Below are 13,356 nucleotides of genomic sequence, written 5' to 3' on the forward strand. Positions count from 1 at the left end.
AATCCAGGCTGATCGCTGGATGCGGCAATTGATTCCAACCTGCTGACAAGTAAACTTTAAGTAAGTACAATTGGGCAGATTCAGGCTTTGTGGGAAAATATATGAGGACCACATTTCCAAATGCCCCACTTCTCCTTCCCAAACTTCAGTACTCGTGCATAATGCAACTTTGTGTGGTTTTTCAAGGTAGCATGTCCTTGTGGAGTATGCTCTCCTTTTGTTTGGCATTTTCAGTTTCCCTCTTGCAACATTCCAAGAAGTTGTGCAGCTCCCTCAAATTTTGAACCCTGGGTATCTTTCCCTTCTCCCCAGCTGCCCTTACCTTCTTTAGCAGGTATCTCTTGCAGAAAGGAAACAGAGAACAGAAACAGCTCCAAAGCTAGAGCGGCTTTTCTGCCAAGGAATCTCAGCTCCATTTCCCGTGGAGGCAATCCTGCTCCCAGACCCGGCTGGCTCTGAGGCTCAGTTTCGTCACTCGGCAAGTCTCTCAGCTTGGTTGCTACAGGCCTGAGACATTGAGGTGCTCGCCTGGTGCCCTTGATAAGAGACTTTCACCAGAGCCAAAGGACTGACGGAGATTCCTGCATTGCAAAAGCTACCTACCTGGCCCTGACTTATGATGAAAGAGTACGGCAGAGAAGTGGTGAAACCAGTTCTCTCCCAATCAACTGCTTGCTACTAGCTTGAAAGGGGTTGGGCCAGCTACAAGCAGATAGGCTCACCTTAAAGGTAGTTGCCACTTTTCCTGGGAACTCCCCCTGCTCTGTCAGGCTCCGTGGATGGCTCCACAGGGCCACCTGGTGGGCTCATGGTGACATTTTTCAGACCTATGCCCAGTGGGCTTTCCTTCTCACAAGGCGGGGCGGTGGGGTGGAGTGCGAAACATAGCAAGGTAGAAGACTGTGAGATTCTCAATCATCCAGGTCATGGTTGTCCCAAGGGTTCTTTTCAAAAGCCAACTGGACTTTCTTGACTTTTTCCTTGAAAACATTTCACTTCTCATCCAAGAAATTTCTTTTATTCATTCAGTTCAGAAGCTTTTTGGATGAGAAGTGAAATGTTCTTAAGGAAAAAAAACCAAGAAAAGCCAATTGGCTTTTGAAAAGCACCATTGGCACATAGCAGGATAGAATACACAAAATCTTGACCTTGACCTTGACCTATTGAAACATGCTTACCTGAATTCAAATGTATAGGTAAATTACTCAAAAGACCTGCTCATTTTTAAGAAATTCAAATTTTCCAAACAGTGTAATAAAAAAGGATGTTTTGAAGTAGTAGTTAAGCATCAGACCAAAAGACACCGTGTTCTAGTCCTGCCTTATGTACAGAGGCAGCTGGATGACTTTGGGCCAATCATTTTCTCTCAGCCCCAGGAAGGAGAAAGTAGAAAGCCACTTCTGAAAAAGTTGCCAAGAAAACGGGAGGGTTTAGTCCAGGAAGTCACCAGGAGTCAAGTCTGAAATCTGGATTGATTTATCATGCCAGATTTTTAGCAACAATCTCCAAGAAGTTTGCCTTTGTCTTCTTATGGTGTTTTGGGGTTTCTTACTGCAGCCTACAATCCTTGGATTTCCTGGCACACACCCATTCAAACAATAAGCTAGCTTGACCCTGCTTAACATTTTTTGAAAAGAATAGTCAAAGTTAGATACCTGCTAACTTCCCTAACAGAAACAACAATATTAAATAAAGCTGAGAAAATATTTAATCTGTTCCTCAAATTCTTCAGTCTCTTTGGAAGGATGACATGGATAGAAGACAGGGATGTTCATGGAGGGATCAGAGAAGTCAAGCTAGTGAGCACAACCAATTGATAGAAGTCCTTTTTAAACATGCATCATGTGTACATTTAAGGTGTGGGGCGGACCTTCAATTGCATGGTTATACCCACCATCTTCCCTGATTTTGATCCTCCCTTTGGGTGCCCCATATGAGCTTCTGCAATTTGTCAATAACAAGAGATATCTGCCTCCAACAAAAGTACCAAACTTCATCAGAAAAGCTAACCCACCCAAGTGAGGACATTCTCACAGTAACCTAAAATAGGTTAGGAGCAGAAGTGGTATTCAGCAGGTTCTGACCAGTTCTGGAGAACCGATAGTGGAAATTTTGAGTAGTTAGGAAAACCAGCCAATACCACCTCTGACTGGAGATTTTACAGTATCCTTCCCCTGCCATGCCCACCAAGCCATGCCCACAGAACCGGTAGTAAAAAAAATTGAATCCCACCACTGGTTAGGAGCTCTTGAAAAGTTACACAAAACTTTTGATGAAGTCTGTAGTATATTCCTTAGGCACTGGAAAAATACTAGTTAATCAAGGTCGCTATTGAAGCATCCTGGTCTTCCATAACACCTCAGCAGTGCCATAGGCTGATAGCTTCCATGCCATGCTGCATTGAGGCAGTAATTGCTGCAAAAGGGGCCCAAACCAAGTCCTGAGTATATATGCATGCTTATACTTTTCAGAGGTCCGATATTGTTCTATGTACAATCCTTGTTTTCTTGATTACATGTAATATTCTAATTTTCTGAGATTGTGGATTTGGGGTTTTCATGAGCTGTAAGCCATAATCATCTCAATTATGACACATCACGGCTTGAACTATCTTGCTTTGCATGTAAAAAGTCTATCTCATATATTAGTTTCACCTTTTAAGTTGCATTACTGAAATAAATGAACTTTTGCATCGCCATGGATTGTGGTATTTGCAGTATGCTGACGATATCCAAGTCTGTATTTTCATCTCTGGTGATCCAAGCAGTGCTGTTTCTTCTCTCCCACAGTGTCTGGAGGCTGTGGGGGCCTGGATGGGGAATAACAGGCTTTGACAACCCTGGCAAGACCAAATGGCTTTGGATGCACAGGGGTCCAAGATCTGGGACTTTGATATTTTTAGTTTTGAATGAGGTGGCACTACCTCAGATGGATCAGATCTGCAACTTGAGGTTTCTCCTGGACAGTTGCACCAATTATGGCATCTCCTGGACAGTGGCAGGATTCAAAAATTTTTTACTACCAGTTCTGTGGGCATGGCTTGGTGGGTGTGGCAGAGAAGGATAATGTAAAATCTCCAGTCAGAGGTGGTATTTGCCGGTTGTCCGAACTAGTCAAAATTTCTGCTACCGGTTCTCCAGAACTAGTCAGAACCTGCTGAATACCACCTCTGGTCCTGGATCAGGAGTCCCTGTGCTCAGTCATTCAAGCCCTAGTCATCTCTCAGTTGGACTATTGCAACGTGCTCTATATGGGGCTATCCTTGAGGAGCATTGGAAGCTATAGCTAAGTGCAGAGTGCAACGGTGAAGGTAGTTTTGGGGGGCCCAAGGGTGGCCCAGGTAACATCACTGCTCTGCAAGCTGCACTGGCTGAGTTTGTTTCCGGGTGCAATTCAAGGTGATGGTAATTACCTTTAAAGGCCTTCAGGCTACTTGAAGGACCATCGGGATTGCACCATGCTGGCAGAGGAGGCATGCTGGGGGTTGCATTGGCCAGGATATTCTGATTGGTGCGGTCCAGGATAAAGATTTCTCTGCTGTTCTGTTAGATCGGGTAGATCGGTTCCCATAGAGACGCGAGACCAAGTGTACATTCAGCTCTTTATTTCAGTGTTAAGACCTGTACAAGATCTTGGAGCTGTGGCAGCCCTTCATATAAGGATTGCTCGCGGCTCGGTGGCCAATGACAGCACTTTGAATCTCCCGCGATCGGCTCGGCCAATCGCGGTTGATTCTTAGTGCGCCAATCACGGCTGTTCAGGTGACCAATTGGGTTGTGGTCCGTGTGGACCAATCAGAATTCAGTGTTTGGAGAATGCTAATATAGAACACCCCTCCCCTCTTGGTTCAGTCCGACAGAGCGTGGTTACGTAGTTGCGTAGGTAGGCAGGGCTTCATACCTGCCTATTTGACCTGTGTGGCTCAGTTGCTGCTTGGTTCTCGACCGGTTCAGATGGACTTCCTGTCGCTCCGGTTCTCCTGGATGGAACCGCCTGGAAGGGTGAGGCAGGCCTACTGTGGTAGCTCCCACCCGGTCTACCCAGGTTGGTTGAGCTGCCGATTCTGCTGTTCCCGCCTGGTCTTTCCGGGCTGGTCAAACTGGCTTGGCTGCTCCTTCCAGGTGAAGCTCCCGGTTGTTTGTCTCTTGCGGTTTCGTCGTTTACTGGTGAGTATTGCTGGCTTATTTTGGCTTGGGGGTGCTCTGTTTGCGCTTTAGGATTTTCTTCTCCTTTATTGTTTGAGGTTTCCCCCCCCCCCTGGTTTCTTTATTAGCGGTTGTTTGCGGTGTTTGCATGCTGTCATTGTTGTTGGTGGCTGTTCTTGACCTTAGCTGGTCGATTTGTCGCTTCCAGCTTCGTCCGTCTTTGGTTTGTAGCCGGTAAGACCGGGGGCCCATTACCTGGGTTATTTTAGCCGGTACCCAGAGTGGGTCCCCTGTAAAATTTTTGGCATAGACGGCATCACCGATGTTGAATTTCTGGCCAGGGCTTTCTTTCTGACTATGCCCGGGTGCCCCTCATGCAGCATAGACAATACTCTTTTTTGTAGAGTTTCTGGAATTACAACCCTGTCCCCCCAAAGTATGCAACCTTTTTGCGTAAAAAGTTCAGTTTGCCAGTTGCAAAAGGGTTTGAATAGTTTGCCACCATTGCTTTCCGGCCACCCTTTTTCCACCCAGCTTAAGACTCATGCCAGCCGTTTGTCTTTATTAGTCTCTCTGGCAATGTCTGACGTGGTCAGGGGTGGGTTGGGTAATGTCTTTATGTGCAGGGTTGATGTTGTGGGTGCTGGGTCATCCTCCAGGTTGGGCAGGGGGGAGCGGCTCAATGCGTCTGCATGCGAGATGTTCTTTCCAGGTCGATGTGTTAGCAGGTAACTGTAGGCGGCAAGGAACTCGGACCACCTTGTCATTCTAGGTGGCAGTATGTTCGGGGTGGCCTTGTGCCTTGCCAGTATCCCTAACAATGGCTTGTGGTCCGTAATAATTGTAAAGGTCCTACCGTAGAGGTACTCATGGAACCTCTTCACGCCGGTGACGACTGCAAGGGCCTCCTTGTCCAGCTGGCTGTAGTTCCTTTCTGGTTTGGATAGTGTTCTTGAAAAGAAGGCGATGGGTGCTTCTTTTCCATCTGGAAGCATGTGGCTGAGGATGGCTCCAATGCCGAAGGGTGACGTGTCGCATGTTATCGTCAGCTGTAGGTTCTCGCTGTATTGGATGAGGACTGTGTCTGATGTTAGCAGGTCTTTCGTTTGTTTGAAGGCGTTTTCCACCCGCTTCCCCCAGGTCCAGGTGGCTGTTTTGTCCAACAGCCTATGCAAGGGTTCCACCGCAGTCGCCTTTTGGGGTAGAAAAACATTATAAAAGTTAATAAGTCCAAGAAATGCCTGCAGTTCTGTCTTATTCCTTGGTTTAGGGGCTTCTTTGATGGCTCTGAGCTTTTTCTCTGTTGGGTGTATTCCGTGCTGGTCTAGGAGGTACCCCAGGAATTCGACCTTTTCGGTGCACAGCTGACATTTTTCTTTTTTGACTTTTAGCCCAGAGTCTTTGAGTTTTTGTAACACCTCCCTTAGGCGGCTTTCCAATTGGTTTTTATTGGTAGCTGACACCAGCATGTCATCGAAATAGGGCACCATCCCCTTGATCCCTTGGAGTAACCTTTCCATCAGGCTCTGGAAGAACCCTGGCGCTACGCTGACTCCAAATTGGAGTCTCTTGCATCGGAATGCCCCTCGGTGGGTTACGATTGTTTGCGCCTCTGCAGTTTCAGCATTGACCGGAAGTTGCTGGTATGCTTGTGCCAGGTCAAGCTTCGTGAAGACCCGGCCTTCCCCCAGTGAGTGCAGGAGGTGCTGTACCACTGGGACGGGTTAGGCACTCTGCTGCAGCGACGTGGTTGAGGGTGGCCTTGTAGTCACCACATATCCTGACTGACCCAGCCGGCTTGATCGGGGTGACTATGGGGGTCTCCCACCGGGCATGGTCAATTGGCTCTAAGACCTCTTGTGCGATGAGCTTGTCCAATTGCTCATCGATTTTGGGTTTGAGTGTGAATGGCACCCGTTGCGGTTTAAGGTGGATTGGGGCAACGTTTGGGTTTATATTAAAACAGATTGGGGACCCCCAGTACTTGCCTAGGTCACTGTTGAAAACCGCTTGGAAGTCCCGCATGAGTATTGCTTCCCAGTCTGCCTCAGTGACGTGGTTGACACCCGTCACCTCGATGCCCAGCGGTGCGAACCATTGCAGTCCCAGCAGGCTTGGACCATCCTTGTCCACGATTATGAGTGGAAGCACCTCGGTACCCCCCTTGAAGGTTATTTTAAAGTGTCCAATTCGAACTACAGGGATACAGTTTCCCTGATAGTCCTTTAGGGTCAGCTTTTGATTTTCCAACACGTGCTGGTGGATGGTAGGCACCAGGTGCTTGATTGTGCGCCAGGAAACCATGGAGAGGTAGAATCCGGAATCCACCTCCATCTCGCATGGTTGATCCTCGATGCCTACCTCTACGCGCACCTTCCGGGCATCGATGATCGAGGAATGGCCGATGATGACTGTCTGATGGGTCTCCTCTCTCCGCCCCATCTCACTGAGTTACTTGCTCCGGCCGTCCCGGCTCCACCGGCTCTCGGTGTGATGGTCTCTGGTCCTGGGGTGGGAGGCGTCTCATCATCGGGGGCTGCCATCTCGTCGCCGGGGACCGTGGTTCCTCTTGTTCCAGCACACCTTGGCAATGTGCCCCCGCTTATCACAATGCCGACAGATGGCATTGAGGAATCGCCATTCTGAGTGGGGGTGGTCGCCGCCACAGCCGGCACACTGGAACCCCGACTTACAGCCTCTCCATTCCCACCGATCATGTTCTGTCTGTAGTCGGTGGATCTCCTCCTCTTCATCCTCGGTTTCGGAGAAGGAGTCGACGTCTCCATGGTGGGTGGTGGTGGTCCTCCTGGGGCTTGCTTCCGGGTGTTTCTCTGGTGCTGGGGTTGCTTCGATGGTTGCTGGCCAATCCGCCACGTTCATCTGCTGCATCCGAACCGCTGACTGTTTGGCTAGTTCAGATGCAGTCGCTTTGGCGATGGCCTTGGTAACAGAGACGTCTGCCCTCACCATCAGCTGGCTCTGCAGGATGGGGTCCCTGAGCCCGAGGACCACGCGGTCTCGTAGGGCCTCGTCCATGTCAGTGAAGCTGCACATGCCTCCGAGGTCCCTCAGCATGGCCACGAAATTGCTAATGCTCTCGCCCTCTTTCTGGTCCTGCCGATAGAACTCGTGCCTTCTGATGAGATTGGGCACAGTGGGGGCATAGTGGCACTGCAGCAATGGTTCAAGGTCAGCCCAGTCCATCTCCTTCACATTGGCGGGTTTGGCTAGGGCTTTAGCCATTTTGAACACTGCGGGCCCACAGTGTGTCAGGAACATGGCCCTTTTTTTCTGTCCGTTGGCATCTTTTAGGTTGCTGCTCTCGAGGAACATTAGGAATCGGTCAATGTATGATTCCCAATCCTCAGCAGCCTGGTTGAAGGGTGCGGGTGGCGAGATGCTGCTGGCCATCTTATCGGTCGTTCTGTGCCGCTTCGCCACGTGCTCGGTTGGTCTCTTGTCTCACGATCCCACCTCCGTTGCCAGTGTTAGATCGGGTAGATTGGTTCCCATAGAGACACGAGACCAAGTGTACATTCAGCTCTTTATTTCAGTGTTAAGACCTGTACAAGATCTTGGAGCTGCAGCAGCCCTTCATATAGGGATTGCTCATGGCTCGACAGCCAATGACAGCGCTTTGAATCTCCCGCGATCAGCTCGGCCAATTATGGTTGATTCTTAGCGTGCCAATCATGGCCGTTCAGTTGACAATCGGGTTGCGGTCCGTGTGGACCAATCAGAATTCAGTGTTTGGAGAATGCTAATATAGAACACATTCATCTGCCCTTTGGAACCCCCTGGAGTGAGGTCAGCTCTAACCCTCCCGACCTTCTGTAAGAGCCTAAAGACCTTGGCTTGGGGCTCCAACGGAGGGGTTTCCAACTGGGTGTGGTTGATAGGTCAATAATAGATTCCATCTCCCCCCCATCCTACACTCTCCCTCCCCCTCTTTTTAGCTAGGTTGATTTTTTATAGTACAATATTTATTTCATTAGGTTCTGGTCAGTTTTATTTTTTAATATTGTAAGTTGTGTGATAAGACAGGTGGCTAATAAATTTTAAAATAAATAAACAAAACAATTTTATTTATCAATCTCATTTGAATCTTCCTTGTAGGACACAAGACTTAATGAACCTGAAGGAAATTGAAAAATGTACAGGGTAAGGCAGCAGAACCCTGTGTTTTTTAGAAAGGAAATAAAACAGAGACTTCATTGGACAAGCAGCTTCATCTCAATGAAAAAGTATTTGTAAATATGAAACTCTTTTAAAAGTTGAAAAATGACACTATTTAAAAAAATGGTGAAGAACACATCAGTCTCCCGAACACCAGGCACTGAGCTTGAAATAGCTATTCCTGAACAAAGTTATTCCAAAGAGAAGATAAAGAGCTTTTAACACTACACATATTAATCGAATCAACTGTGAAAAAATATGCTTGCTACTCCAACACTGTTTTATTGACGAAAACTAATAGTCATGAAATTATCACTGTCTACAACCATGGTTCAACGACTGGTTGCATCATGGTTTAGTATTATGCCAGGATAATAGTCCTTGAATTTGATGAATAGACTATAGAGTGAAACAGTGAATGTCCTGATATTTTTATTACTCCTTAAAGGATTGCAAATTCTCTGTTGGTTTTGCCACAAAAGATTAACATGGCCATCCTTCCTAGTACATGAAACCATATAAAATGTTTACATTGAATTAAAATTATAATTAACATTATAACACAAATACTGCAGACTGAAGCCTCAGTCCAAAGATTCTTATGATAAGCATCTACCTACAAAAATCTGATACTATACATTAACAACAGGAAAGCCCTCTGTGAAGCAAAATGACTCCAGGAAGCTCCCTTGTGCCCATCTGCTGAATTTTTCTCTCCTCTTCCTAGTGGCCTCTTGTGTAAATTGGTGGCAGAAAGTTTTAGCTATGTGTGCATGTGCGTGGACTACAGTATGAAAGCCTTCCCATCTCAATATGTTGCATTATAACTTCCATAACACCCAGTAAGCATCACTTGCCTTCATAAGAACCCAGGCTTCCTGAGTAGAAAAGTATGGGTGTTATTAATGAAATGAACTAGCAGTTCTAGGGTGGTCATTTAAAAGCTGTGCTTTGATGCACAAAGCTGGACAACAGTTATCTTCTCATGTCTTGTGTGTGAGGAAAGTCCACATACTGACAGCAAGGTAAAGCCACTATTACGACCAATGCCATCTTCTGTGTCATTTTACTTCCCTAATGAATTCTTCTAGCTTTTATGGAAATTCTTTCAGAATATGAGCTGTCTGCAATGGCTTTTCTTAATGGCCGTTTCTCCTCCTTTGAAGGATGATTGAAGGATACAGAGATTTCTCTAAATTCTCCACAGATCATTTTCTGTATTGGTGCCTGGACTGCAAAACTGAAATAAAGTTGTTAAGTCTTCATATAACAGAGGTCCTCACCACACAGTTGTAACACTAAGTGAAGTCTTAGACTTAGTCCAGCCTGAATTTGCCCTGAGAAGTTCTTTACCAGCACTCAAGTTTAAAGCAGGCAAGGGTCAAAGCCTTGTCAGATCCAGGCCAGGTCCTAATGTTCCCAAGAAGGTGAATACAAGTTAGAACAAGGCATGAAAACATGTCAGATTGGGCTGCCATTGATGTTGCTTCCAATGAGTCTCACATGAAGCTTTCTGTGCTATCACTTGAGTACAACTAGTGCTGTCACTCAGCTCTGATATTAGCAGCTGGTCCATTCAGGAGCAAGACTTTACTACCTGTATTGAGATCCTGCCAAGATACTCTTCTATGCAACCTCCCACTTCCTCACTCTCTGCTCTCTGATTTTTGAAGTGATACAATGGTTTTCTCTCAACTTGACCAGTCATGACTCCAGATCAGAGCCTTCAGGGGCAGAGATGAGATCAATGGGACATCCTTTTGCCCCATTTTTCTGTTTATAGGCCAAGTCCTCAGTTGCAAGTCTGCCTGGTGCCTCAGCCCTCAGCCCCTTTCCCTCTGTCCTCTCAGTGATTATTCATAAGCAAGGGACATAGTAAGTACACACTACCATATTCTTCCTACTCAGCTAGAGACCAGTCAGGAAGCACAACTAGATAAGCTAATTCTATTTTATTGTAAAACTACATTAACAGAATTTTACAAGTCTGAAATTTGCATCTCTTTGCTTCGTCCCCCAAGGTCATTACCACATACCGTTACATACCATCACATTACAACCCTCTGGTATACCATCAGGATTTGGGTCATCAATATTTCAGGGAGTAGCTCATTTAGGAGGGGAGGCAGAGTGACAAGACATGTTTTCAGGGTCCCTATAAATGGCATTGTAACCCTGTCAGATCAAACCAGATAGGCAGATAGGCATCTCCTCAAGTTAACAGGGTCTCTACCATATAGGGCTTTATGGGTAAAAGCCAGTCTTATGAATCACACCTAGAATCAAACTGCAACATTTTGTATATAATTATATATAATTGTATGTGTGTGTGTGTGTGTGTGTGTAGGTAGAATGGAATGGAATGGAATGGAATGAGAATAGAATAGAATAGAATAGAATAGAATAGAATAGAATAGAATTCTTTTTCTGGCCAAGTGTAATTGGACATACAAGGAATTTGTCTTGGTGCATATGCTCTCAGTGTACATAAAAGATAAGGGATACACACACACACACATATATATATATATTATATAAAATACTTATTTATATATATATTTATTATACTTACTAAGCTTTCATCAGCCTCTGCTGACATTGCCAGAGTATTAAACGACCATTACAGAGATCTATGCCTTTATATATCATTAATCAATTTAGCCCTTGCATGCGTAATAGGCCCTTCCTCCCCCCTTCCTCCCCCCTGTAATTAACTCTGTTGTTTTTGCATCACTCTAAGAAGTGATGTTAACCTGTCAGCTATTGCAATTTGTTGCTTTGCCCATGACTTTGTGATCGGCTCATTCTTTATTATTCTTGTCTGTTATAGCTACAGGCAGCTCTGCCAGGCTCCTCTGTATTTGGTTAGGCCTGGCTTTGTCTTCATAGGATGAATCCACATGCCTAGGGGGTGGGGGTATGTGTGCCATGGTGGGCATGGCTAGTCAGCCTCCTGCACCATGGCGGGGGGTAGTGGTGTGTTTTTGTCCTCCACAGACTCTGGAGGTTTTCCTTGAGCCTCTGGGAGGGTGAAAATGGTCTCCCTGAGCTCCGGAGGTTCTCTGGAAACCAGAAACAGGCCACATTTCCAGCCTTCTTATTTCCAGGAGGCCCATTTTTGCCCTCTTCAAGCCTCCACATGCCCCCTGTACTTACCTGCATCCAAAATGGGCCGTGTGGAGACTCCTGGGAGTGTGGGGTGGGCGGGGTCAACCAGGGGATTTGGGGATTCTCCAAATTGCACAGAATCTTAGCTAGGGGCTCTCCCGATCCCTGCAAATCCCCAGCAGCCCACCCCTGTATATATGTATGTGTATGTGTGTGAGTGTGTTTGTGTATGTGTGTATAGTGTGCACACTCACTATATATATATATATATATATATATATATATAGATATATATATATATATATATATATATATATATATATAGTGAGTGAGCTGCTCTCTGCACAGTTAGGCATGTACATTACATACAAAGGAATTAATTATACTTGCATAATTTGCATGACCCAAAATTAACCCATCAAGATGAATTAACAATTGATGTCTGGCTATCCCAGGCAGATGGCAAAGAGAGAAGATTAACTGATGAATCACAGTGGGTGCCTCTGTTTTTTATTTGATTTCTTTTCATTATAAAAGAAATATACAAGATTTCCCAATATATAAGAAATATTGATTCCATGGATTCTGGGCTGGACTCAATTTACTTCCTCAGAAATGAGCAGATCTGCTTTTAAAGATGATGCAGTTTGGATGAGTAATAAGTTTTTGCAATAACTTCCTCACAGCTCCTTTGATTTCTTTGTTCCTAACACTATAAATTAAAGGATATAGCAGGGGGGTAATGCTGGTATAGATGAGGGCTACCATCTTGTCTCGATGGGGTAAGTAGCTAGACTTGGGTCGGACATATATGAAAGTGGCGCAACCATAGTGCAAGACTGTGACTACCAGGTGTGAGATGCAGGTGGAGAAAGCCTTACCTCGGCCAGAGGAATCGTGGATCCTCATCACAGCAAGGCAGATGCAGGTGTAAGAGATAAGAATGAGGAGGAAAGGGAGGAGGAGGATGAGCGTGCAAGCTACAAGGAGGGGAAGCTCATTGATATAGCTCTTGGTACAGGCCAAGTGGAGAAGAGCAGGGACATCACAAAAGAAGTGGTCAATATGGTGGGAACTGCAGAAGGGCAGGTGGAAGATAGCCACAGTCAGCCCCAGAGAGACCACAAATCCCCCAAGGCAAGAGATGACGAAAAGCTGAAGGCAGAACGCTTGGTTCATCACTGCCACGTAGTGAAGAGGCTGGCAGATGGCTACGTAGCGGTCATAAGACATGGCTGCAAGGAGGAAACATTCAGCTCCCCCCAGAGCTACAAAGAAATGCATCTGGGTAGCGCAGCCCATGAAAGAAATGGTGCCTTTCCCGCTGCTCAAGAGGCCAGCCAGCGCTTTGGGAGCAACGATGAGGGTATAACAGAACTCAATGGCCGAGAGCTGGCAGAGGAAAAAGAGCATTGGAGGACGGGAGGGCTCAGCTGACACAGCCAAAAGAATCAGCAGGTTTCCTGCAAGGGTAGCCAAGTGCAACCCAAGTAGGATGGAGAAAAAGAAAATCCGCAAGCGGAATTGGTCAGAGAACCCAAGCAGCAGGAATTCCATGCTTGAGGATGTCTGATTATTGCCCTCCATGCAACTGTCCACAGAAATTAGACCTGCAGGAGAAAAAAAAAAGAATGAGATGAGAGAATATAAACCTAGATGAAAAAGATGAAAGTAACCAGCTACCCATTCCCAGCAGTTTACTTGTTGTGGTCCAAGTACTCATGGAAATTAGCAGTAGAAAAGAAATGGCAAACTAAAATCTAACAATGGTTCTCAGCTCTAGTTGTTGTGAGGAATGATAGTAAATTGGGAGGCATGGCATAGCTTCCATGTACTTTGTGCAAACCGTATTGTTACTCCTGCGGTCTATTCTAGAAAAACAAGGTCATTTTGCATTTTCCTTTTTTCTACTTCTTCGGAAATCTTG

General features: G+C 46.0%; 2 protein-coding genes across 3 annotated transcripts in view; both read right to left on the reverse strand.

Moving 5' to 3' along the window:
• The window catches only part of EPHA1 (EPH receptor A1), a 77,033-nt gene extending 76,396 nt beyond the window's left edge, over positions 1-637 (reverse strand). The window contains exon 1 of one of the 2 annotated variants that reach the window (XM_026720663.2): positions 323-637. In XM_026720663.2, the coding sequence (XP_026576448.2) occupies positions 323-416 (94 nt within the window). In that variant the 5' untranslated portion in view covers positions 417-637. The remainder of the gene's footprint in view (positions 1-322) is intronic. The other variant, XM_026720662.2, reaches the window with a different exon arrangement.
• An 11,401-nt stretch (positions 638-12,038) lies between these two features.
• Positions 12,039-13,016, reverse strand: LOC113449603 (olfactory receptor 10AC1). Its single transcript, XM_026720690.1, has one exon. The coding sequence runs from the start codon at positions 13,014-13,016 to the stop codon at positions 12,039-12,041; it is 978 nt and encodes a 325-aa protein (XP_026576475.1).
• Between the last annotated feature and the right edge of the window lie 340 nt (positions 13,017-13,356).

This window comes from Pseudonaja textilis, chromosome 2, assembly GCF_049901715.1.
Source record: "Pseudonaja textilis isolate UNSWEBS1 chromosome 2, rPseTex1.2, whole genome shotgun sequence".
Lineage (NCBI taxonomy): Eukaryota > Metazoa > Chordata > Lepidosauria > Squamata > Elapidae > Pseudonaja > Pseudonaja textilis.

Bases quoted from the DNA above. Each gene is read 5' to 3' on its own strand.
- LOC113449603 (XM_026720690.1), bottom strand. From the start codon at position 13,016: ATGGAGGGCAATAATCAGACATCCTCAAGCATGGAATTCCTGCTGCTT.